We start from the raw sequence: 26,206 nt of genomic DNA on the forward strand, positions 1-26,206 counted from the left end.
TCCATCTTAAGGTCTCTGCGTTTTCTCCTATCTAATAGTTGGCCTCTATAATTAGTTTGTTGATGAATGTCTTTGTGAGACTTTGCTCTGTTATTATGGTAATCGCACAAAATACTGCGCAGGTTTACGAAGCTGACATCAAGTTGCTTATCAAGTTAATAAGCAACTTGGATATCGTCCGTTTATTCTAGTTTCTGTGGAGTCTTTCAATTCCTGCCTCGAACTTGTATTTTAAGTGTTTTATTAAATTGAAATTTGTCCAGAATGCAGCTTCATGCAGGGCATGTTCCTGGGTTCATAAATACAATATATTTATTTGTGTTTTGCCTAAACAGCTTCTTTGAGTTGTTTAAGAAGTATGGAGGATACAAGACGGGCAAGCTAAAGTTAAAAAAGCCAAAACAACTGCAGGTGAGTAATTCTCTTTTTGTTTTTTATTGACTCGTTACATATCAATAATTTTTAAGTGTAAATGTTTTTTGACAGTGGACGTTCCCTTCTTCTCATATGCTGCTACATTTCCAGTCAAAACTTTGCATACACTCATCACAAAATTATCGAAATCTTTTAATGGTTTATTTTAATATTTTTCCAGGATGGAACATTTAATAAAAAAATATAATTATTATTTATTTATTAAGTTTTAACTGAATAAGATCCACATTTTTCAAAAAGGGTCCATTGCCCCCCGGCATCCTCCCTTATTGGCGCCATTTATGTTGCTGAGTCGTCTCATGAGCTCATGCTATCTAATCGTAGTCGGGTCCAGCGCAGAGGGGATGTTTTGCTCATGGGCAGGGAAATCGGACGATCCGTTGTCAGTCACGGATAAAAGCCGCTGTGATTCCAGGAAGTGCTGGACATCGCCCGCCTGCTGCTGGTCGAACTCGGTCAGCACAACGACTGCGAGATTGAGGAGAAGAAATCCAAACTGGAGCAGCTCAAGACAGTGTTGGAAATGTGAGTGTGACATTTTCACCTGTGACACGAGCTGGCAGCTGAACACACACAAGCACACCCCCACACACACACACACACACACACACCGACCGTCTATCATCACGCTGCGGTTTTTCCGGGGACAGCTTTCATTAGCGGGCTCCTCGACCTCCACGGATCGCCTTTCAACACCTCAGCAGGGCCCATTCATCTTTTTCATGCTCGCTACCCAACACTTGTTTACCATGAAATCACCATCCTCTCATCTTGACTTTAACTGTCTGTTTATTTTCTTCTTCTTCTTCTTCTCCTCCCCCCCTTCCTTTATCTCTCTGGTCTTCCCATCCGTCCTTCTCTTTCTCCACAAGGGAATCCAGCTTGAATGTGAATCAGTACGCACCCTCTCCCTTCTTCACTTTAAAGGATGCGGTTTTAGTCAACATAGTGTACAAACTATTAGGAGCATTTCAAAAGTTTCTTCACCAGAACAAAAAGCTGGAATTTTTCAGATTCCTCTCATAAAAAAAATGCATTTTTAACTTTATACAGTTGTGAATCGAGTGCAGTGTTAAAATAAAATACATCAAGCATTCCTAATGTTTTGTACACTTTTTCTCTAAACTTAATTTATTTTAGGCTTTAATAATTGACTCATACACAGTCAAATGATGATTTCACTGTGTTCCTGCGTGTGTAGATCAGTGTGTTTTTACCCCTTAATGTGCATGCTGTCCTCACCACACATCAGCTGGACTCTAAGTCTCCTAATGTCTTCTTACTCCTGCCGTCGTTCTGCTGTTGGTGCTCCATTGCTGGTCTTCTTGTGGGCTCAACATGTGCTATTAAATTTGGAGATGAAGGCTCAACTGTAGGCCGGTAGCATAAAGTGAATACATTCATAATAACCTCTAAGATATATGAAAAGAATAAGAGCGAAATGATTAATCAGATTAATTGTGATTAATCGATTAAAATAATCAACTAATTCAGTAATTGATTAATTGTTAACTGGAGAGTAGGTCATTTGCTGAAAGAGCAACACACTCAGAGCAGCAATTAAGCCAGAACTGTTCAAAAAAATACACATTTTGCATTTAAGACAAAAAATGATCACCTAATCCGCCCTACGCTGTGTTAAGTTGAGCAGAAAGGGTTGAGCCCGTCACATGTTCACGATCAAAATATATATATTTTTTCTTCAGATGCATAAACAGCATTCCTTTAATGAATGATGTTTATCCATTTTATGAAATAAAATGTTTTTCTTATTTAAAAATGGAATGGCGTTATTTGCATCTTTTAATGTAAAACTGAAAACAAATTAACATTTAATAATATCGGTCTGCATATAAAATCTCCGATATAAACACTCCGCCCCAGCATTTAGTCCACCCCATAATCACTTGATCAAGCCTTTTCTAACAGTCCGCAGCCCAGAATAAGTAATAAAAGTATGTTTGATTTGTGCTGATATCGTATCGGGTAAATGTCGGAATTGGCCAATACTTACCGATTCTGTACCGTATCGGAAATGAAAAAGTTGCATTTGGGACACCCCATTTAAAAACATCCTCATTTTGCCATGTAGAATGTAATGTAGAAGACATATCTGTTCTTTTTCTCTTTTTTTGTGCTCCTCAAGCAAAAGCACAAATCAAATTAGATTTCTTTTCAACAGAGGCCCCTTACTTACATTGTAGCGCACATCTAAGTCGGCTTATCTATATCATCCTTGTAATCTACACCCTTTTTCTCCCCTGCCTCAGATTCCAGAATGAAATTACTTTCTGAGACCTCTGCTGACCTGCCTGACCTGTCGGCAAATACCAGGCAGTCACTAGTCAGCAGAATGTGCCAGATCCTTAATAAGAGCTCAACTTGATGTTTCTCACCAAGGCCATGTCTGGAGTTCAGCTGGAGCTACATGGCTACAAATGTTTAACTCTGAGGGACCCAATGAGTAACCGAGTTCTCATCAAACCAGCTGCTAATACTGGCATTAGCCTCGTGTATTACTACCTGTGTCAGACCTGAAGGCTTTTTACCGTTTTCAGCTCGTGTTGTAAGAAACCGGGAATGGAGCCTAGATGTGTGTTTTAGTGTTGCACATTTAAACAAAGCTCGTAAAACCGAGACCTTTCTCCAACGTTTTTTATTTTGTTTTATTTTTATTTTTTTTATTGTCTGTTTTTAACGTTTGTTTCAGGTACGGCCATTTCTCTGGAATCAACAGGAAGGTCCAGCTGACCTACCTTCGAAACGGCCAGCCTAAAGCCTCCAGCGAAGAAGAAGGTAGAAATAAACAGAAACTTTTAGTTTGTCGATGGGTTTCTGAAAGTATTCAGACCCCTTTAAAGTTTTCACTCGTTCTAAAGCATTGCAGCCATTTCTTAAAATGAAAAGAAGTCTGTATTATTTCTCCTGAATGTACACTCGGCATCCCATCTTGACAGACAAAAATAGAAATGTAGAATATTTTGCAAATGTATTAAAAAAGAAAAACTGAAATATCACCATGTCACAAGTACATGTTTTGTACAGAAGATGATCAGGGACACTGGGGGAAAAAAGAGAAGGAAAAGGTGACATTTTTTTCCCAGAATTTTGACTTTAATCTTAAAAAAAAAAAAAAAATCAGAAGTCTTGTTTTCTTTTAGTGGCTCTGAAGGAGTTTTGTCCATGACAGAAGTAATACAAAATTAAAGTGACTAGTCAAACTTATTTTGTAAATATGTCAAAATTACATTTAATATAGATGAATCAAATTGTATGATCAGTGGGTTTTTTTAAATTATTTTGCCTTTTTGTTGTGTAAATCATTACGCTCAAACCCAGGCTGCTACTTAAGCATGTTTTTGTTGACATCACACAAGGTATCAGATTTGTTTTCGTCTTCGTCAATTTGTTTTTTTCTTCTCCACACTTTTTTCCCCCCCCTCCATATTTGGAACTTCTTTCTTCAAATGTGTTTATTTCTTTTCCGCGCGGCAGCAGCTACTTCTTTGAGCAATATGTGCTGAAAAAAACAAACAGATTTCATAAAAACATTAGCAGGCATGAAGCATGTGTGTTCGACAGAAAGAAGCAGGTGCTATTGTTCCAGAAGGTCATAGAGCAACGATCTTCAGTCAGAGGCCTTTTTCAGATTCGTTGCGAGACTCGACTGCTACCGTAGATCTTGCTTTAAGCTCGACGCTTAGGTCAGCATCCATCATGGCTGGAGAGCCTGTGGAGTCAAACTGGAAGCTGTGATTAAAAACCAGCACCTGCAGACAGCGTACTATCTTTATCACTGTGCAGATGAAGCTGTAACCTGATCAAAATGAGAGCTATTGTGTAGTCATAATAATTTCTCAGCAGTCTCATGCGGGAGACATCTTGATACTCCAGAGCCAGACATAACAATATTATCTGTCATTCTGTCTGTATCTCTCCCAGCTTGTTGAAATGTGACGTACTCAGGAACGTTGAGTTTGACACAACTTTAACTACAAGTATACAACAGAAATGCTTTGCTAAGCAACAATCAGTATTGAAGGTGAAGGATTTTTTTTGTCTTTCTGTTTTTTCGCCAGACTGTAAGAAGGACGGCCCGTCCCTGCTGCTGGTGCTGAAGTGGGGCGGGGAGCTGACGCCTGCTGGCCGGGTTCAGGCCGAGGAGCTGGGCAGGGCCTTCCGCTGCATGTACCCTGGAGGTCAAGGTAGCAAACACACACACTTCACACACTCCGAAAGGGTCAAAGGTTGCCATAAAATGCTTCTTTAGCTTGTGTCGACTGATCATGTTTCTCAAAATAACACAAGTAGCTATTAAGTTATTTTATTTATTTATTATGTCAGGTCACTTGCAGATTGTTTTTGTGTGGAACTAAGTGCACAATGCAATGTTCTGTAGGGACACTTTAAAACGTGACACCAAAACAAAGCAGATTAGCTCTTGTCACTGCAGAATCTGTTACTTACTGTTGGAGTTGGGTGTTTATTGCATCGTATCGCTTATCATTTATCATGATAAAGTTCTTATGATGTTAAGAACTTTTCATTTATTGTTGTCACAGTAAATGTCGATTAATGTCTAAAACCTCCCAAAACAATCCACACTGTCAGGATTGCTAGTTTTACTATTTATGTCCACTGTTTTTTTGTGTGTTTTTTTCCCCAAAGCAAGTATCAACAAATATCAATAAATTTTAAAATATGGGTGCAGTTTAGTGATACAAATCACACTTCTTTATGTGACTGGGGACTTGAATTGCTGTGTCATGCTGTCACAGTGATGCAGTTACCTAAAAGTAAGGAGGAGTATTTAGTTTCTATTGTCACTTTTATTGTTATCATAATATCATGATAAAATTTACGTCCAAATCACCCGGCCCTACGTTGACTCACTGAAAAAAAATACTTCTGGATCTTTCTTGATACGTACATCAACACTCGTAACATATTTATATGAATTAAAATACTTCTTGTTATAAGAGGACCTATTTTCCTAGACAGTGTTATGTTAGTGAATATTCTCTTAGTGAATAATGTCATAATTTAGTTCAAAGATAATATTTGTAACTGAGAGCTTGATCTCTGTGGGGTTTTAGCCTGGTGAAATAAAGGAAAATAGGAGAAAAAAAATATAAGTAGAAAATTGACTGTAAGGTATTTACGCCCACAATGCGCCCTCTGGTGGACACATCAGGAACAAAACAAATACCTTCGATTTTATAGCAATCAGATCTTTTATGAGATTAACTAAAGATATTATCAAACTGTACAAGACTAATTTCCACGTGTTTATTGGAAACACATATGTATTGCGCCATCCTTCCTCATGCTTGATTTGGTTGAATTTTAAACATCTTTTCAGAAAACATCAGTCTACCTAATTGCGATGAAACTGTTTCTCTTTTTGTTATCTTGAAGTCATTTACTAGTCCTATTATTACAATGACATAAAGTAAAATCAGAAATAAAAATACCCTTCCTGACGCATTTATTTCAGCGAATAAATACGTGCGGTCCGTGCTTCCAGGACACGTCGTGGAGTCGCATATTTAATTTCCTTTTGGGGTCGATAAAGTATTTTTGAATTGAATCTGCATGGCCCTCATACTTTGCCTTATTCTTACGTTTTGTTTTTGTTGAGGTAAAGATCATATTTGTTTGATGTTGCCAAGTTCATTCGCCTAAGTTTATTTTTTTAAAATTATTTCTCCATGTTTCTCAGCAGCCATAGAAACACATTGCATTTAACAGGAATAAATCTATCTGACTTGTAAAGCATTCCAGAGTATAACCATAGTAATCGATATTAACGTTCCCCTGACCTGGTTTTGTGGATATATGTGTCTACTCACTGATGCAAACATACTTGTGGCGAACTGGTTTTTCAAACTGGTTGTGGGCTTGTAGCAGCACCTGTGTGTCGCGGTAAAGAAAAGAAATGTTGTGTTTTGAAGGGTTTTCCTTTGCATGGAGGTTTTTCTCTTGATCCATCTTAGGAGTCTTTAACTGACCTTCCCTGCCCAATGCTTTATTATCAGTGCATGTAGAACTACCAGTTCTGCTTGAACAACCTGAAACAAAACTAAAAGTAGATGCACAGACTGCCTGTGTTGCTTCCTGTTTTTTTTTTTCCTCTGAAAAGGTCACACACTTCATCCCAGCCACTGTTGTCATTCCTCCTTCATTCGCCACAACTTTTTGTCAATTAACTCTACTCTTCTCTTGTTACCTGTCGTTGCTATGTGTACACTACTAGCCCATAATCGCCGGTCCCATGGCTGCGAGTCCCCTGTTGACTTTGGTAAGATGAGGGGTTTCCTGGCTGTCACCGCTCCACCACTCACTCCCATTAAAGCTGCAGTATGTAACTTTTATTTTAAGAAAAAAGAAAAGTTTTTTTACATGTTTTTTAAAACTGTCACCATGTCGTAGCAGTATGATATGAGACGGATAATCCGTGAAAAGATGAAGCTTCTTCACTTCCTACTTCAGCTACTATTGCCGTCTGGAGAAATCCACCACTCCTGGTAAAAAAAACAACCAATCAGAGCCAGAGGGAGGGTCTTAGTGCTGTCAATCATCCTGCACTGCTAATGGCAGAGAAACAACTCACCGTTAAACCATCGGTGGCTATGCTAACTAGCCTTAGCATTCACCGTGTGCTCCGCTGAAACGGAGAAGCTGTAGACGGCAGAGAGAAATGGGGCAGTTGTGAGCAGCATGCTCACAGAGGGTGATTGACAGGCCTAAGACCCTCCTCCTGGCTTTGATTGGTTGTTTCTATTTAGTACTGGGAGAAGGTAGAGGAGCTTTTTCACACAGATCCTGTGTTTCATGCTGTACTGCCACAACATGGAGACGGTTTCAACACATATGTAAAAGAAAGAAAAGTTGTATACTGCAGCTTTAAGCACGTCGGTCCATCCGTCTCTAACATGATCTGATTCCTTCTCACCTCATTGTGATTTTTGGTTAATCTCACTTGGCAACTTGACAATTCTTTTTTGTTTTTTCTACTGAGATTGCTGTGGATTGTTTGTATCATTGTTAACGTGCTACTGAAACAACCCAAAACACTTTCATTATTATTATTTTTTGTCATTTTTTGAGGCCTAGTTTATATTCTACACTGTAGCTAAGGAGAGGAGCCAGCATGCTTTAAATTCAAATACAGCATGAAAACACAATATTTCCAGGCAATATCTTTATGCTACTGGGCTGTACAGAACTGGAAAATGCATGAAACATTTCATCTGTAGCATTCGTTTGCACCGTGCAGAGGCGCAGTGCCTTACAAAAGCACTCGTACCCCTTGGAAGTTTTTCACATTCTTGCTGTTACAGCACCTAACCTGACTGCATTTTACTGGGACATGAAGTGGTTTGTAAAGAGAAAGAAAAATGATACATGGTTTTTCCAGATAATCAGTGGTCTAATCAGCTTTTGTAAAATCTCACTGTTGAAACTGCTTGATTTTAATCACTTTACCGCCTCTTTGCCTTCTGAAACCTTCCATGATACGTTAAACAACAGACTCTATGGAAGAGGATTAGAGCCACTGAAAAAAATAATTTTGACTTTGATCTATTTGACTGATTTAAGAATTTTGACTTTGTTCTCTTTGACCTTGATATCCTTGACTTTGATCTTGGAATTCTAACTTTGATCTCTGAATTTTCACTTTGATGTCACTGACCTCGACCTCGGATTTCTTTGATCTGGTCATTTTTGACTTTGATCTTGAAATTCTGACCTTGATGTCTTTGACTTTGTCTGATTTTGACTTTGATCTCGGAGTTTTGATTGATTTCCTTGTGATGGGCCTGTTGCACGCAGCAACACTGTCATGTTGAGATATTTGTGAGAAATTGTGTATGTAAAATGGTTACTTTGTTAATTTGACCAGATCATCTCCTGTCCCCAGACTGTGAAATGGAAATTATGTTTGCTTTCTTTCAGCAGTGGCTTTCTTCTTACTGTTCTTCTGTTAAGGCCAGATTTGTGAAGCGCTCTATTAGCCGTCTTGTCACACCCAGAGGTGCGTTTAAGGAGATGGATTTTAATATTGAATTTTATTATTTGAGTTAATTTATCATTTTCCTTCCTCTTCAGAAATACACTTCTTGCATTAGTCCACCACATAACTCGCCACGAATCCTTAAACATTTGTAGCTGTAAAGTGACAGAATGTGGAAAAGTTTTGAGATAACTTCATTTTTGTCACTCTTAATAAATTGATTTATTTTAAGCATGAAACGTTGTGTTTGCTGAAGGATGTGAAATGTCTGATCCGACAAGCGGGTGAGTGCGTCCGATCGGAAGGTTTACTCAGCTTTTATTCACTTTCAATTCATTTTATACGGAGCTCAAACTTCACGATTCAAGTCGACATTTGCATGAAACGAGATGAGGCGATTGAAGATCGCTGCATTTGGACCGAAAGTGACGCTCTGCCTGCTCAGGTTCTGTACGTTTCAGATTATCGGGGGAATCTTCGGTATTTTACGATGAAATCAACACATCATCGTTTTCTCTTTGTCTCCGCTGATTGAGCCTTCCCTTTTAAAAAAAAAAAAAAGAATTAAAAAAAAGAACAATTTCACTGTAAGTTTTGCTGCTTTAAACCAGCCGGGGTAACGAGCGTGGTCTGCTTTGTGCACAATATTCCAGGTGACTTTGCGGGGTTTCCTGGCTGCGGCTTGCTGCGTCTGCACAGCACTTACCGCCACGACCTGAAGATTTATGCCTCTGACGAAGGCAGGGTTCAGATGACTGCTGCGGCTTTTGCCAAGGTAACTCTGTGGGCTTGACCAACAGATGAAACTTTGTTTATGAAGCTTAGTTAGGAACAAACAGAGCTGGTGGAAGGATTACATAGCTATGGATACAATGCTGGGCTTTAAATGATGCACAGAGAGACATTGTCTCCTCTGCTTTTACATCCTCAGACTTTTGGAACGTCCGTTTTTTTTTTGTTTGTTCGTTTTCTTTTTTAAAACCTGTAGCGTGAGCGTCTTTTAAGTTAAACCAAGATTTGAGACCAAGAATTAAGAACACAACGCTTGATTGATTTTAATTTCTTCAATCTGCATTACAAAAGAGTATACAAATATAAATATGCAGAAATTATGCATCCGTCATGATTTCTGCTGATTGCAGAACTGCATTTCCACTGGTTTAATCTGTTGTAGAGCTACAATTAACGATTGTTTTAGTTTTATTCTGATGATTAATCGGTTAATCGGGCAAAAAAAATTATCCACATTCTGCAGATTTTTCCACTCCAGCCTTTTTATGCAATATACAAAAAACAACAAAAGATGCATATAAACAAATAATTCAATACATTTTTACAAAAAGACAAACATTTTATTGCCTGAAATGCAATAGCAGCATTCTTCTAGTGAACGCTTGATCATCTGCAGCTAAAAATACTTCTAACATCAAAATGTGAAACGGTCAGGCCTCTATTCTTCACTTAATATTTATTATACACATTAACAATTCAATAGCAAAAGGTGCCAATAAGAATTTATTAATTTTTTTTAAGAATTTGAACAAAGTGAAGTTAAAATGATGCCACTTGAAGATTTTTTGGGTAGAACATATTTACAAAGTTTTTCTTGTTTGTTTTTTCTTTTTTTTTTTTTTTTTTGCATAATGCGTAAATTTTTGCACAGTTTTGTCTGAATTACTGCTCTGAATCAGCTGTTCTATCCAGCGTTTGGCCTTTTTTTTTTTTTTTTTTTTTTTTAATGTTTGTGCATCAGTCAAAGATTAATCGATTACCAAATTAGTTGCCGATTATTTCAATAATTGATTCATCACGATTAATCGTCTCTGCCTTTCCTTTCTGGCTTTTAAGCACAGTGCATATTTTTCCAGTAGTTTCCGTCTCGCACGGCGACTTCGTTTCCATCTGTTGGTTTTTGTGTCCAGGGCCTGCTGGCTCTGGAGGGCGAGCTGACGCCCATCCTGGTTCAGATGGTGAAGAGCGCCAACATGAACGGACTCCTGGACAGCGACTCTCTGACCGACTGCCAGCAGAAGGTGAAGGCCAGACTACATGAGATCATGCAGAAGGACCAAGAGTTCATCCAAGACGACTTTCAGAAGGTAACTCAAAGCGTATCAACAGACTTTTTCAAAACGTTGCCCCATATCTGCTAACAGATGAGTCTTTCTGTGTTTCCTTTATGGTCCAGTTGGCCCCGACCGGCAGTCCATCCCTGGTGAACTCAATGAAGGTCATAGAGAATCCAGTCAAAACCTGCGACAAGGTTTACGCGCTCATTCAGAGCCTCACCTCGCAGATTCGAAAGAGACTGGAGGACCCCAAATCCGCAGGTTGACCGACTCTACTTACTCGAGACTTTCTGTCATGGCCAAAGTTTAAATCACATGTAGACCTCAATCGCCTCGAATCACAGCACGCATCAAGGCGATTGAGGCTGCTGCCAGCTGCCTGCTAATATAACCTTGCTAACTAGCTAGCTAGCCATTTTGCATCTATCATGGATAAGTGTAAATGTATCACCAGCTGATTGGACGACCTTCCTGTTTTCCACTGGCTCATTTCTGCTGCCAGCCGGGAAAAAGGAAGACTAGTTTCTTTGGTCTTAATTTGAATTCAAGCATTAAAAAGGTCTTAAATTTGACTTGCTGAAACCTGCAGAAACCCTCTCCATATCTTAACTCAGCATTTCCAATTCCAGCATGTTCTGTGGCTGACAGGATTTGCCAGCTCAGTAGCTACTTTACCTGTAAAAGTTTCAACCTAATTGATGGCTGCTTTAAAGGCTTTCTCCAGGATCTCAGAAAGCAGAAAAGAACTAAAAAATAAATGAAAATTTACATTTTTAATATTGAAATCTCCTAAATTAGTTCTTATTTGTCATAATAGGTTAGAACACCTTAAATCTGTATGTATGTTGAGTCTTCCGCCATTGTTTTTATGTATTTGTTTAATTTAGATTAAATTCATTCAGTACGTTTGTAGATTTGATTCAGGAATTCACCTTTCATTCGTTAACTTGCATGTCACAAGTTGACAGTATGTCGCATTAAAACCAGTAATGTGACACATTGGTTGTTGTTTCCAATAATAATCTTATTTACGTTATTTTTGTTAGCTTTGTTGATCTTTCATTTAAATCAAGGACCGTTGAAATATTCTAAAAGTCTAAAAATTTGTCACTGAAGCTTTCAGAAGCTGTTGGGCTTTAGTTTCACTTTCTTGCTTTCTAAATAAACTTCACACGTCTCGATTTGTTGTTGAAATACAGTTCCGTCCCTCCATCCACTACTTGTACAGGTCAAGGGTCAGGAAAAAGGGTAGCTAACATCTCTGCAGACCCCACACATTGTGGACACAAACTCTTTAGACTTTTACCTCCAGGGTCTGGGTAACACTGATTTATATGTGTATTTTCTGCTTCTTTGGTTTTAACAACATAAATAAAACGCTCAGAGTAGACGCATAAAACGCATTCCGATATTTCTTTCATATTTTTCTGAAACAGTAATGGTGGTCGTCCCGCGTTTCTCTCCAGATTTGCAGCTGTACCACAGCGAGACGCTGGAGCTGATGCTGCAGCGCTGGTCGAAGCTGGAGAGGGACTTCCGCATGAAGAACGGCCGCTACGACATCAGCAAGATCCCGGACATCTACGACTGCATCAAGTACGACTCGCAGCACAACGCCTCCGTCGGCCTGGAGGACACGTTGGAGCTCTTCAGACTGTCCCGCGCTCTGGCCGACATAGTCATCCCACAGGTTAGATCGCTTTCGTTCTCTTCCGCCTGGCACAGTTTGAATCTTGCTCCATCCCTTTTTGATTTGACTAAAGAATACAATGTGGATCAGAACGCAGAGTAAAAACCTTTTGGATTCTCGTGGCTTCAGGAGTACGGCATCAATAAAGCGGAGAAGCTGGACATCGCTGAGGCGTACTGCGTCCCTTTGATGAAGAAGATCTACCTGGACCTGCAGAGGACCCACGAGGAAGAGGCCGTCAACAAGCTGCACCCTCTGTGAGGACACACCCAAAAACCACAGCTGCTCACATGTCACATTCACCATGTAGTTACCGTGCTGCTGAACTTTGTCTTGTTTCTTTAACCTTTCAAAGATCAATGTCTTAGTTTCTATTTTATCTTAGACTTGCTTGCTTTTTCGATCTAAGTGGAGTTGAGGAGAAAAAAATCTTGTGTGAATTTTTTCCACAGATGGAGCCAAATAAATGTGAATTAAACTCAGAAGTTAAATATCCCATACATTTTCCCCCCCCCTCAAATTTATAGTGAAAAAAAAATCACTTAAAGTTTTCTGTCTTGGCTAAAAAAACTTTTTAAACTAATTAGAATAATTAACTGGATACTCCAACTAATCCTAATGTGATTGAATTGAAAAGACTTTTAAGCATTTTTAAATATATTTTTATAAATACATATTTTTGTAAAGTGCGTTGAGATGAATTTTTTTGTGAACCGCCACTATATGAACAAACTAGAGCTGAAATGATTAATCGAATTTACCACAATGAACCGCTTATTGAAATAATTGGCAAGTCATTTACTAATTGATTAATTGATAACTTGAGTATACAGACTCACAAAAAAAAAGAGGCCTTTTACTGGAAAATAAAAAACATATTTTGAGCAGCAGTTAAGCCAAAACTGTACAAAATACCAAATTCCTCTGAAAACTGCCACACTCCAGTAAAATAAGTGAGGAAAACCTCAAAGTTAATGTAAGAAGTAGTAGTCAGTGGTGTACTGTTGATCACTTGCTCTGTGTGACCCGATCAGCTTGTATATCTGTTCCTGGGTGTTCAGGTATTCCCGCGGAGTGATGTCTCCTGGTCGCCACGTTCGCACACGACTCTACTTTACGAGCGAGAGCCACGTCCACTCCCTGCTCAGCATGTTTCGCTATGGAGGACTGCTGGATGTGTGTATAGTCCTCACTTACTCATCCTTCTTAAGTCATTTCGTCTCAGGCTTGTTTTTGAAAATGTTGTTGGAGATTCGCCAGAGACCATCTGGGCCTCATGAGTAGTTATTGTAATTAATTATTTTTGTTGTACATTGCTTTATGCTGCACAAACTTCCAGAAAACTGCAAAGATGCCAAAACATTTAGTTCCTTTAAATCAAGGCTTAAAAACCCATTAGGTTAGTAGTAAATGGCACATTATCAACATATTTAATGTGTATTTGTTTGATGACATTTGACAAAATTTTATGTTTATTTCTTGTTTCGTGATTGGTTGCTGTTATGTTTTTATGGTATGAAGCACTTTGAGCTGCCTTGTTGCTGAAATGTGCTTTACAAATAAATACACTGATGCATGCTGGGCTAAATGAGATTCATCCAAGTGTTGTACCAATCTTTTTTTTTTTGTTTGTTTTTGTTTTAAAATGTCTGTGTACAGAGCCTTGCAAAAGTATCCACACCTCTTTAACTTTTACACATCTCGTCACATAAAAACCGCAGAGTTTTAATGTGCGTTGTGTTTAAAACGTTATGTGATAGACCAACACAAAGTAAAGCATAATTATGGAGAAGAATACAAATGTTCCTCAGAATCGCTTTACAAACAAAAGTCTGAATTGTGGTGCCATTTTAGCATTTATCAGGAAAAAAACGTCCATAACTCTGGAGGAGCTGCAGAGATTCACAGTTGAGAGAGACTCAACTATTAGCTATGAACTCCTCCACTATTGAAAAAAGAAAAACAAAGTCATGGCTTTCGTAGGCGACGCCAGACATGAAACGTTAAAGAAAATCTGAAATGTCAACACGCCCTGCTTCAAACAGAAAGGTCTGAGCGTTGCTAACTGGATGGCGCGAGCGCTGTAGCACCCAGCATACATCGACTGCCCTGAATGCTTAGCAGCGTATAAACGTCCATGTGATAGCGCTTTATTTAAATTTGTAAAAATTGCTTCACTTTTCTTCCACTACACAATCCTGCATTGCTCTGTCGATCCATCTCATAAAAACCCAGCAATAAACACGAGGCTTGTTGTTGCTATGTGACGAAACGTGAATCGTATAAAGGGCGTGTGAGTGCTTCTGTAATTGTGGTATTCCTCACTACAAGAACCATTGTGCGTGTGTTTGTGTGTGTTGGTAAGGAGGTGAAGGACCAGCAGTGGAAGCAGGCGATGGACTACCTGAGCGCCGTGACTGAACTCAACTACATGACGCAGATCGTCATCATGCTGTACGAAGACAACAACAAGGTCGGTCTGCAGGCCGCTCGCTGCTCGTCCTCAACAGCAGATCCCCCGGCTGCTTAACGGGAAGGCCGTCTCTTTCATGTCCGCGAGAAGGACCCGTCCTCGGAGGAACGTTTCCACGTGGAGCTCCACTTCAGCCCGGGGGTCAAAGGGTGTGAAGATGAGGAGAACGTGCCGCTGGGCTTTGGTTTCCGACCCGCCTCATCAGAGGTCTGTGAATATGTGTTAGAAGTTATTTATATACGTTTTTTTCCAGTGGCGTAGCACCTTTCCCCAAAATTTGAGAGATGGGAGATGACGGATGGTGGGTTGAGCTACTTTGACTGGGCCTATTTCTAAAAATCGAATGTAAAACCTTCTACATATTTTCACATGTTACATAGAAATCTCCAGAAATCTTGAAATACCACCTGAAATGAAAAAAGTAAACATATTTTTATGCTTAACCACATATTCTCAGGCTACAAAACTTAAACTTTTTTCGTAAATCATAATGTCTGGTTTTGTATTTTCTGCCAGTATTTTTGATTTGCTGGTGATGAATTCTTCTTTTCATCCAACAAATACTCCAATTAAATGAAAAGCAGCTGTCTATGATTGGCTTTAAGTTGTTTGCTCACTAAAAATGTGCTTTATGTGTGAAATATACATCAGACGTTGCATGTTTTTTGGCCCTCATGGCCTTCCGTATAATAGAGAGCCATAGTCGAGAGCAGTGGTCCCCAACCACCGGTCCGCGGACCAATTGGTACCGGTCCGCGCAAGAAATAACGAACTACTTCCGGATTTTTATTTTGAAAATCCCAAACCGGATTTTACCGGTTACGTCTTGCGCGTCAAAATTGAGCCAATTGAATGAGTACCAAAACAACATAGGTGTACTGCGCGCGCACCACTCCCCCCCATTTTATAAAATGATCCATAATTATTATTATTATTTATATAATAATCCATAATTTCATCCACAATGGGTGAAAACTTGACTTGTCCATTTTTTGACCAATCAGAATGAGGACAAAAAGCCCAATCAGGGAAGCCTGGAGGATCTTTCCCAGGATCAGACGGACGACGCTCTTCCGGTCACAGAGCTCATCAACCTGCAGAGACGCTCTCCAATGATCCGCAACCGCAAGACGGGCTCTATGGAGGTAGAGCGGAGTCGACCTCTCAGCAGCACCCACAATGCATTGCTGAGTATTATTATTATTATTGATGCCTGGCCTTGTTTTTGACCAGGTCCTCTCTGAGACGTCGCCCAACCATTCTTCCAAAGGCTGCACATCCCACCGGCTCTTCCAGTCGTGTTCCCGCCAGTCTCCTGAGATCAAACCAGCCGGAGGCCTAGGTCAGCTTCTAACTCTTAAGTGTTTGTATTCTTTCTTCGTGTGTGTGTGTGTGTGTGTGTGTTTGTCATCAGGTCACCCTGCCCTCGTATCACATCTATTTTAAGCTGTCACCACCAATGTTGCTCTTCATTTTTTTTTTTTTTGCCTTTTCCCCTTCTTCACCTTCCCACCTTATCCCTTTTCAGTCCCTTCCTCATCTCTCTCTTCTTTCCATCGCCTCCCCCTCCTGTTTCTCATGGCTGCATAGCTTTCAGTTCAGCTTAGCGGTAGCGCAAACAGGATCAGACTCCAAACTATTCAGGCGAGAGGTCAGCTGGGAGTTGAGGCGTTCGCAGCCAACATCAGGATTTCTTTGTCACAGGACGCTTACAGACGTTCCGACACTCCCTGTAGGAAATAAACGTTCAGCGCAAGGCTGCAGGTTTTAGCTGACTGACGTTTAACACAGGAAGCTAATGTCATAGGATCAAACTAAATGCTCTCAGATCACTGGTCACTGATTAAAATTGAATTGAAACATTGACAACATCTTGCCTTGCAAAAGTATTTATACCCCTTAAAGGGGCAGCGTTATGTATTTTCCAGGCACATAATCCCATTTTACAGCACAAAAATGGGATTATTTTTGTGCCATTTTTTTGGAATTCGTAATTCCAAATTTGTTATTTGGAATTGTTAGAAAAATTACATATATATATACATATATTACTTAAAATAAATTTGACTTTTCAAATTAAAGCCTTGAAATTGGGCCTCTGTCCCTTTAAGAAGCTCCTGCTCTTTCTGAAACTCCGCTTTCAGGAAGTTGTCACAACAAAGTTTCTCCGTTAAGCCTTTGACAAACGTTTTTCAAACACCATTCATAGTTGCCATGGAGATTAAAGGATTTCTCAGGCACTTCAGGCATGATTTTGCTGAAGGAATAACTTAAAAAAAGTCAATTTTACACAATACCGCCCCTTTAAACGTATTAGCACACCGACACTTCAAAGGTGGTTAATTCGATTTCCCAACTTTGTGTCGGTCTATCAGGTATTATTCTAACTTTTTGTTTCTTGTTAAAAAAAACTTTTTATTCATTTAAGACATTCTTCTAGCAAAATTGCATCTTCATTCTACTAATATTATGACTATATTCTTGTAACAACAAAAATTCTCATAGCCCGACCCTGATACTTCATTGAAGTAAAACCCACGTTTTGCAAATTTTTTTTTGTAATTTTCTTTTAAATGGCTTTTTAAGAAAAGAAAGCATTTTTTAAATTTTTTTTATCTGGTGTGAAAGAAAATTGTAGACTTTAATTTTAAGCCATATTGTGCCAACCCCAGGCCAGAGTGGATTTTATTTTATGCAGCTCATACTAGTGCATACTTGTGAATTAGAAAGAAATTTATATTTTATAGTTATTCAGTTGATCATAACAGGAAAGTCCAGCAACTGTTGTCCTGTCAATCGATTCTTCTACCAGATTTTTATTTAGGGGAATCAGAAAAAAAAGGGGACAGACGCATGTTTCTGTTAGTCGATTGTAGAGTATTGCGTAGCAGCAGATGAGGTTATCAGTTTCTCACAGTATAAAATCCCAACAAAAAGGTAATGGGGTATGAATACTTTTCATATGTCACTGTGTGTGAAAGTTTTATTCAGATTTTTTTATATATATTTATTTTATTAATTTATTTTGTTGTTTGTTTTGGAGAGCGGTGGGTGTTTTCTACAGCTGGCATCTCCTCCATCACAGTTATTTATTGTTTTTTCTGTTTCAGATAAAATATTCTCGAGTCTGGATAAAGATTAGCAAATGAGAAGAGATTTTTTTTTTTTTAATAGTCCCTCGCTGCATAACTCCATTGCATTTCCTGTTGTTGGTAACTCGTCTTTCTCACTGCCACACCTGGCATGTTGCATCAAAGTGGTGCTGAATTTGGTGCCGAATCTGTGAGGAACAAAAAAAGGTTTGACTCTTGGATTAATTCTGTTTTAAAACACTTCCAGGATTTAGTTGACAAAAAAAAAAAGTCACTGACCACATATTCTTGTGTGTTGTGTGGTTCATTTAGTGCTTTGTAAAAGTATTCACTGTCAAACCTTTTCACATTTAAGTGCAGTTTTTGGGGGATTTCACGTCGTCGTCCTGAAGTAGTTGTCACTGAGGGATAAAAAACAAGAGTCGAAGCGTGACCTGGCCTTTCTGCATGCAGTTTGCATGTTCTTCCCATACATGCATGTGTGTGCTCCGGGTATTCCTGCTTCATTAGCGGTTACGCTGAGCATCCCGTAGGAATGAGTGTTTGTGCTTGTTTGTTCTCTTGTTTTCCTGTGACAGACTGGCGACCCATCCACGGCCCCTCACTGTCCCACACGGATAAGTGCTGTAGACAATCAGTGGATGGAAAATGGCGCATTGTTTACAAAACTTTTCAGTAATAAAAATCTAAGGGAAAAATGTGGCGCATGTTTGTATTGAGCTCTCCAAAGTCAATCCATCCAATAAAAGCATCCCAGCAGCTTTCTGCTGTCATTGCAGTATGTGAGTGAAAGGAGTCATCGATATTACAAAAGAAAACCGAAAATTAAACACAGGTGACCTCAGATTTCATCTTTCCAACGCCTGCATTGCGGTGCTGACTGGCTACTCTGACGATTTTAACGGAGTTGACTCCTTGGGATGTGACCAAAACAACTCGCATGGCGTTGTTAGGGAAATGTCTGGATGAGAGGATGCTATAAAGAGTGGAGTTTCCCTCTGCTTGATCACAGGAGGATTTTGGAGCAAAGTATGTAAGGGATGCAGCAAATATGTGGAAGAAGCTGATGAGATCGAAGTGAAACTTTTTGACTCGCATGCAAAATGCTTCATGTGCCACAAAACACTGCACCTAAACCTTAAAAGCATCATCCCAGTGGTCTAACTTGGTAGTGGCAGTATGATGATGTGGGAAAGATGGATAAAGCTAAACACAGTGCAATCAAAGCTAATCCAAGGTATTGAACAAGAGCTCAATACAAACACACGGACACCACACTTTAAAGATTTTTAATTTTAAACTAAAAAGAAAAACTTAACATAACTTTGTGTTTGTGTGATAAAATCACATTAAGGTTTGTGTTTGTGACTTTAGGAGCTGTGAAGTTTAGCAGAAAGCCGTCTGACCTGAGTGAAGTTCCCCCCCACCTTCTTCAAATCAGACAAAAATGGTCTTAAACATTTGTACTACGTTTGTGCGGCAAAAATATTCGTTTGTTCCGCTATTATATTAAAGATATTAAGAAATGTTTCCAGAGGTTATGAAAGATCACACACACACACACACACACACACACACACACACACACACACACACACATCTCCTTCAAATCAGGCAAAATTGGTGTCAATCGACTCAACTACCTCTGTGCAGCAAAAATTGTTGCTTGTGCTGCTTTGGCTTTGAAGATACAAATGAAACTTTAAAGGTCGATTTGATTTTGTAAAAGTGTGTGCGGCTGGGGGTAGGTCACTTTTTGACCTTTAAACTTTTGTTAAAGGTCAGAAGGTCTTCTGATTTGAAGAAGGTGGGGTGCAACTTCACTCAGGTAGCCGTCTTCATTGCAGGGCTGGACAATGAGCAATATCAATAGATAATACTTCTGATTTAATATTCAGGGATCAGTATTGTCACCTTCTCAAAATAATTGTCAGCCAGAAAATGGTTTAGGCAAAACGTGGATTAGTCCGTTATTTTAGGAAGGTGACGATAGAGTATCTCCGATCCAGAGAACCGCATGGCATTCTGGGAGATGTAGGCAGAGGAAAGGTTTTAGCCACTAATCCTCTAAGCCAGGTTGGTGGCGTGAACGACCTCACTCACTCTGTGGTTACCTAGCAACAACCCACTGCGTACGTTTCAGCCTCATAACAACTTAAAAATAAACAACTGGTGTGGAGTGAAAACTGTGGATAAAACAGGAAAGGTCATGCCACCAGTTTGGCCATATGTCAGATATTTAAAACCAAAACTATCGACGTGAGCTGATATGAAAGGCTTACGTCATGGAATGACCTTCAGCCATATTGTCCAGCCCTAATTCAATGTAAACACATATTTAATAAAAACAAGAAGCCGAACGCTTTGTTTGGAACATTACCTGCATGGTGTGTAAATAAAACGACTCACCGGTCATACTTCCACTCCCACCCTCCACCCACCCATCCACCCTTCACCACCCCCTTCCCCCCCTGACTCGTCCTCACACAGGCTCACTCTATTCTGGCCTCTTCAGTGCCTCAGCCCTCGGGGTGTCCTCTAGCGCCCCCAACTTGCGGGACTACGTCCGCACCCATCACCACCACCACCACCACCGAAAACCGCCTCTGTCCCCTGGCAGTCTGCCGTGCAAGATTGGCATGTTCGGTACGTTCACAGCGGTGTCTGCTCTCCTCCGTGGGGTCAGGTGTTCACATCTCCGCATCTCCGCCCTTCTTTAAAAACACCTTTTTTATTATTATTCTACTCTGTTAAGTTTTCTTTTTGCTACTGCTGGTCTCGTCTTGGAACTACTGGCAGCTCTTTCCTGTCCTGTTATTTCCCTCTTTTTCCACAAAATCCAATTTCAAAACATCTCGCCTCTCAAAGTTTTGGCGACACTGATCTGATCGCAGAGTGACTGGCCGTGTGGTAAATGTTTTGCATGCAGGCGCCTGTTGGGTGTGTTCAACGCTTTTGGCACTAACTGTCGCCATCACAGCTCTGTCTGCTTGGGGATTAAATAGGTTTGATTTTTTTTTTTTGCATGCCGTGGCTCTGTCTCCTCATTTGTGGAATTTAATAATCTGTCCTAAAGTAGCTTTGGTGGCTGAAAGCCCAAATCTTGGCTGCTGTTTTCCTTTTTCCCCCCCTACTCACATTTTGTGGTATTCCTCACTACAAGAGCCAGTAATTCAACTGGAAATAATCCAATCTGATATTAAAATTTTTCCTCACGCTGCCACTGGTAAAAAGCAGCAACTCTCTTTGCACTCACCAAGATTTCTTAACAATCGCCTACATTTACGCTGCACAGCATAATCACACCATAAATGGTAAGTTATTTAAGTTGGGATTAAATTGTGCACAGCAGGAATTTTGTCCAAGGTTTGTGATGCAAGAAAAGCAGCTCATTATCACCACTAGGTGTCGCTCTGATAGCAAAGCTTCACAGCACCAACAGTAAGAATGACTAAGAAAAAGGGTGAGTATATGAACCAATAAACGTTTCATTCAGTCCGTCATACTTATTGTCCCCAGGCAGTTGTTGTGCAGCTCAGTAGGAGAAAGAAAACAAACAAACCCATGTGATCAAACTCATTTGAAAATGTTCATTTTGTCTTTATTTAAATGGCTGAAGTCGGCTAAAACAGAAAGTCTACACTATTTATTCATCTTCCTAAAAGCCCCAGTTGTTATGACAACTTTCTGTTACACATAAGGAAACTATTATTGATAATTACCCATAAAAAAAAATATATATATATATATTTACATCTTGAAGACTTCCCTTTACTGGAATTAAGACACCAAACCCAACTCCTGAAAATCTATCCAAGGGCAGCTATAGGGCACTTAGCTTTGATTCTCATCAAGTTTTAGGAAGTAACAGGTAGTCTGGGTTTCACTTTGACAGACCTTCGAAATTTCTTAAATCTAAATCTAAAGAGAAACTTGTAAATAACTAAAATACATATATGTACATTGGTCCTAGAGGTCCTAGAGTAGGATCTTGGGGAACCCAATGTTTATAAAAGGGTCTGACCTGAAAACCAAAGTGCTGAACCTTTAACCCCACCGTGTTCCAGACGTAAGGTCAGCGTGTTCTGGTGTCGAATGCAGAACAGCAGAGGGTTCTGAACCAGTAGGAAGAGCCGTACAAGGCCATCAGTGTGGCGTAATGTAACCGAAGAGTTAATTCAATTCAGACCGCTGATAAAATGGGAAGTGACATTTCTGGCTGAGGCGCTTCTGCAATTGTCTTTAAAATCTTTATTATTATTATCATCATCATTGTTTTTTAGACTTTATGGTTGCATATAAGTTATCATAGATTATTTCTTGACAATAGAGAAAGCAGATCAGCTCCTCAGTTACTCTCTTAATTTGTCTAAAACTATATAACATATATCAATATGTTGTATTTCAATACTTTGGGTTTATTTACCTGCAGATTTTGCACCGTTGGAATAAAATGCAGCGTAATTACAGACAGACAAAAAATAAGTTATTTTCCTCTGTAAAACATCAGAATGTTTCAATATGGACTGAAAAACCCGATGTGGTTCAGAGTGTATTGAGAGATTTCTTAACATGTTTTTACTTCCTGGTACTTTGTTTATACCCAGCAGGTTGAGACACCTGCAACAAATTGACACTTTTGTCTTTGCTCTGAGTGGATTATGTCACCATGTCTTAGTGTATTTTATTGACATTTTATATATTGACAGATTATTACAAGTTATGAATCTTTTCCTTTTAGCTAAAAGATCAATGAGATCAAATTTTCAACCTCTTTTTTTTTTCTTCTCACCCTTCTCTTCATTTTCCTCAGAGTTGTTAGCAGAACGTGTGTGAATCAGAAAGCCAACTCCGCCCTATTTCTGTTTCCTCCCCTCTTTTTTAAAATTTCTTCTCTTTTCTTTGAAGAGCACGCAGGCCGACACAGATACCAGCACCTCCAGTAATCCTAGTTACCTCTCTTATCTCCTCAGAACTGCTCTCTATGCCGGCAGTAAAGAGGTTTTCTGTGTCGTTTGCCAGGCATCCGACCAATGGTATGTCCGCTTTTCTTCAAGTATACTTCGACAATCCTCTAGTTCATCTTGCATGGCCCTTTTGTGGGGGGTTGGAAACCACCTTTGGGGATATGGAGATTTGTCTGCGTCAATGACATCAATGAACATTTTTATTTATTTTCCATCAGAGTTTCTGTCATCGCACAACTTTGGTGTTTGATGAGCCTTGTGTTGTTTTCAGCCTGCACTGCTAACACCACCTGCTCTGCAAGGTTAATTTACCTCCCTGATTCTGCCGTTTCCTCACAAATTGCTCTTTTTCTGGAATATATCTTCTTCCTCGGATATATTTCCACGTGTAGACGATCTGTGTGCACCTCATAACTTGTACTCACTCAAAACTTTTTGTTCCTTTTTGAGTCATTTGTACTTTTCAAAGGCTGTGGTCTTCTGTTTCCTGTGTATTGATGTGAGTTATGGTGTAAAAGTGAGGACATAAAGGAGATGTTGTGGAGAATCCCCGTCACATCTTTGGAGGACTTCAGCTGATTTAGTGCAGTTCTGAATAGGGCGTGTATATCGGGATCAAAGGTGTGTATTCTGCTGTATTCGGACAGGGGAATCTGATTTTCAACATGACATCACTTTCTCTTTTTGTGTGTTTTTTTTACATATTTAATTATTAACTTTTAATTAATTAATTTTTTTTATTGTCCCCAATTGTCCACATAGTTATTCAGAAAGTAGGTCATGCCGTCAGTTTCATCTTCAGTATAAAATGTCCTCTGTTTTGAGGTGAATGAAGCTTCTGCACAGTGTAGCAAAAGATGAGAAGTTATTACAGAGTCACTATTGGGATATTTTAGTAGTCAATTCTTTACACACAGTTGATAGGCTAACTCATGAACCAGTGGACCCCCAGCGGTACAAGAGAAGCGGCTTCGTCGTCCATCGCTGTTGTTGCATATGTCGCTTGTGTCGTACCAGAAACACGCAAACACAAAGGTTCCGGGTCAAGACTTCTGTAGGCAAAATAAAAAAATGTGATCAATTGTGTTAAAATTTTGGAGTGTGTTAAATTTTGTGTCATTAATTTATCTAATTAATTAATTAATTAATTAATTTCCCAACTAAACTAAATATGAGTTAGGCTATTGGTTTGTGCTGGGTTTTTACACATTCTGGCATGTTGACAATTGCTTTATGCCTCTTTAGTGTTACATTATTTTTATTATTATTTTGTTGGCTCTGGTGGGCTTTATTTGAAAGTAGTTTGACAGGAAACAGGGTAATCAGAGAGGGGGGAGATATACGGCGAATGTCGCCAGGCCGGGAATCGAACCTGCAAACACCGCCACGAGGACTAAGGCCTCAATAGGTGGGTCGTGCTTTGCCCCTGCGCCACCACAGCACCTTTTAGTGTTAAATTGAAACTGATATTTACTATATTCACTATCGATGTGGTACATTAGGGTCTGACAGGCGTGAACCTCATGGTGTCTGCACCCGTTCCCGGTGTGCAGAGTGGGACTCGTGTTTTATACCTTGTTTTGTGCAGATTGCTGAAAGACTTTTTTGTCATTTGTTGTTGGGGGGAACCTAGCCTTGCATTTTAGGTAGACTTTGATTCTTAGACCAGAAGGTGTAATTAATTATCAGAAGCTTATATATCATTTTTTTAATCTTAATTGTAATCTGTTGATAATAAGGCAGGCAAAAATAAAATCACCAAATGTCAAAAACTCGAGGAAATATGACCAGTTTGTTCAAATGTCATCCGAAGTAACTGATAGAGTATAAAGAGTGTCTTAGTTTTTTAATTCTTTTTTTTTTTGCCCACATTTTTTACTTCAAAAACGCATTTAAAAAGATGTGACCCCCAAAAAATTATGCTTTTTTTTGGCTTTTGTTCTACTTATGAGCCAAAAAGCACATCTTATATTTGACATCAACAACAAGGAAGCTGTGCTTGTTGGCAATTTCTGCAGCTTGATTTTACTCCCATTATTGTTGCGCAAAGCATTTGTTCCCGGTAGACTGCTGGTTGAACCGGCGTCTATCGATCAGGACAGTCTTAGAATCTCAACATCATTAAAAACACTTGAATGTGCTGCTTGCTTCAGTAGCAGCGACCTTGTATCGAATCTGAAATTCATTCAAAGGACGGATGAGTGAAAATGGATGAACAACTTGGAACTAGATCAACAGAACTCGTACATGAACACTTTTCATGATTGTATATTTTTATGCGTCTTACACAAACAAAGACGTGGAATGTTGCCTGTTCTTAGCACCTTCCTCATATTCAGTAAATGGTTTTATCAGACAGACTGTTTCCAAACCCATGATCTTTTCTTTCATGTTTGTATCACTACGTTTTATAGGATAACACTGAAACTACACAAATAATGATAATAATGTACGTCTTTGTATGAGCTGTGTAATTTAATATTTTGATGGATTCAGATGAGATTCGGTTCACCTGTAAGAATATATTTCCGAAATGCAGGAAACCTAAAATAAAAAAAACCTGATAAATATTTGACGGTGGTTACAGCGGCAGGTCTTTTGGGGTGTGTCTCTGCTAGCCCTGCACATCAAGAGAGTGGGAAAGTGTAAAAATCACGTCTCTCTTTTCTGTTGGCTCTCATCTGGACGTTGACTGGGCCAGTCTAACATGAGGATATGCTTTAATCTGAACCATTGTAGCTCTGGTTCTGTGTTCACATTTGTTGTAGATTGACATGCCACCCTTCCAAAGCTAAACTGTTTTTTTTTTGTTTTTTTTTACAAGATTTCCCTGTGTTTAGCTTTGCGTGTAGACCCAAAAGTTCAAACTTTATTGCTTTTGTTAAACATGTTTGGTGCGTTTCCAGTACACCTTGCGGCAAACTTTAAACAGGGCTTCTTGTTTGTGTTTTTTTTTTTTTCCCCCCAATCGACGACTTCTTACCACTCTTCCTGAAAAGCCAGAGTTGGGACGTTAATGACTAATAGTTGTCCTGTTGGACAGATTCTCCGACCCTGAGCTTCGGATGCTTGCAGCTCCTCCAGAGTTACCACGGGCCTCTGCTTCTCTGATTATCGCCCTGCTTGTCAGTCTACAGGTGTGGCCTCGTCTCGGTAGGTTTGCAGTTTTGTCCTAAACCTGCAATTGGATCTGCTGGATTTTATTTAAGGGTATCAGAGTAAATGGGGCTGGGAATAAATTACTGCTATGGAAGATTTTTAGTTCCATGTGTGGAAGTGGCACAGATTGGATTTTTGGGCTGTTCTGACTGTGGCAGAAAAAGCCGTATATAGGTCGCATTTGCCTGCCTTGAACTGGCCGATTCAAGTCCAGACTGCAACTCGATTGTAATGTTGTGGAGTAACGGTAAACAATAGTTCTTCAAGGAAGAGCAGACCAACATCCCTCTGGAGCAGGGTTGGG

General features: G+C 39.5%; 1 protein-coding gene across 14 annotated transcripts in view; it reads left to right on the forward strand.

Annotated features, from left to right (window-relative positions):
* The window catches only part of LOC102227875 (inositol hexakisphosphate and diphosphoinositol-pentakisphosphate kinase 2-like), a 52,433-nt gene that overhangs the window by 16,699 nt on the left and 9,528 nt on the right, over positions 1–26,206 (forward strand). For 5 of the 14 annotated variants that reach the window (XM_023342962.1, XM_023342961.1, XM_023342965.1 and 2 more), the window contains 17 exons: positions 336–411; positions 851–960; positions 1,308–1,331; positions 3,146–3,231; positions 4,515–4,640; positions 9,106–9,227; positions 10,375–10,551; positions 10,641–10,782; positions 11,988–12,211; positions 12,341–12,468; positions 13,273–13,387; positions 14,577–14,684; positions 14,775–14,891; positions 15,689–15,829; positions 15,918–16,026; positions 20,267–20,422; positions 22,750–22,812. In XM_023342962.1, the coding sequence (XP_023198730.1) occupies positions 336–411; positions 851–960; positions 1,308–1,331; positions 3,146–3,231; positions 4,515–4,640; positions 9,106–9,227; positions 10,375–10,551; positions 10,641–10,782; positions 11,988–12,211; positions 12,341–12,468; positions 13,273–13,387; positions 14,577–14,684; positions 14,775–14,891; positions 15,689–15,829; positions 15,918–16,026; positions 20,267–20,422; positions 22,750–22,812 (2,024 nt within the window). Of the gene's footprint in view, positions 1–335; positions 412–850; positions 961–1,307; positions 1,332–3,145; positions 3,232–4,514; positions 4,641–9,105; positions 9,228–10,374; positions 10,552–10,640; positions 10,783–11,987; positions 12,212–12,340; positions 12,469–13,272; positions 13,388–14,576; positions 14,685–14,774; positions 14,892–15,688; positions 15,830–15,917; positions 16,027–16,212; positions 19,345–20,266; positions 20,423–22,749; positions 22,813–26,206 lie in introns of those variants that run through there. The other 9 variants (XM_023342968.1, XM_023342977.1, XM_023342964.1 and 6 more) reach the window with 6 other exon arrangements.

Source organism: Xiphophorus maculatus, chromosome 2 (genome assembly GCF_002775205.1).
Source record: "Xiphophorus maculatus strain JP 163 A chromosome 2, X_maculatus-5.0-male, whole genome shotgun sequence".
NCBI classification, from domain to species: Eukaryota; Metazoa; Chordata; class Actinopteri; order Cyprinodontiformes; family Poeciliidae; genus Xiphophorus; species Xiphophorus maculatus.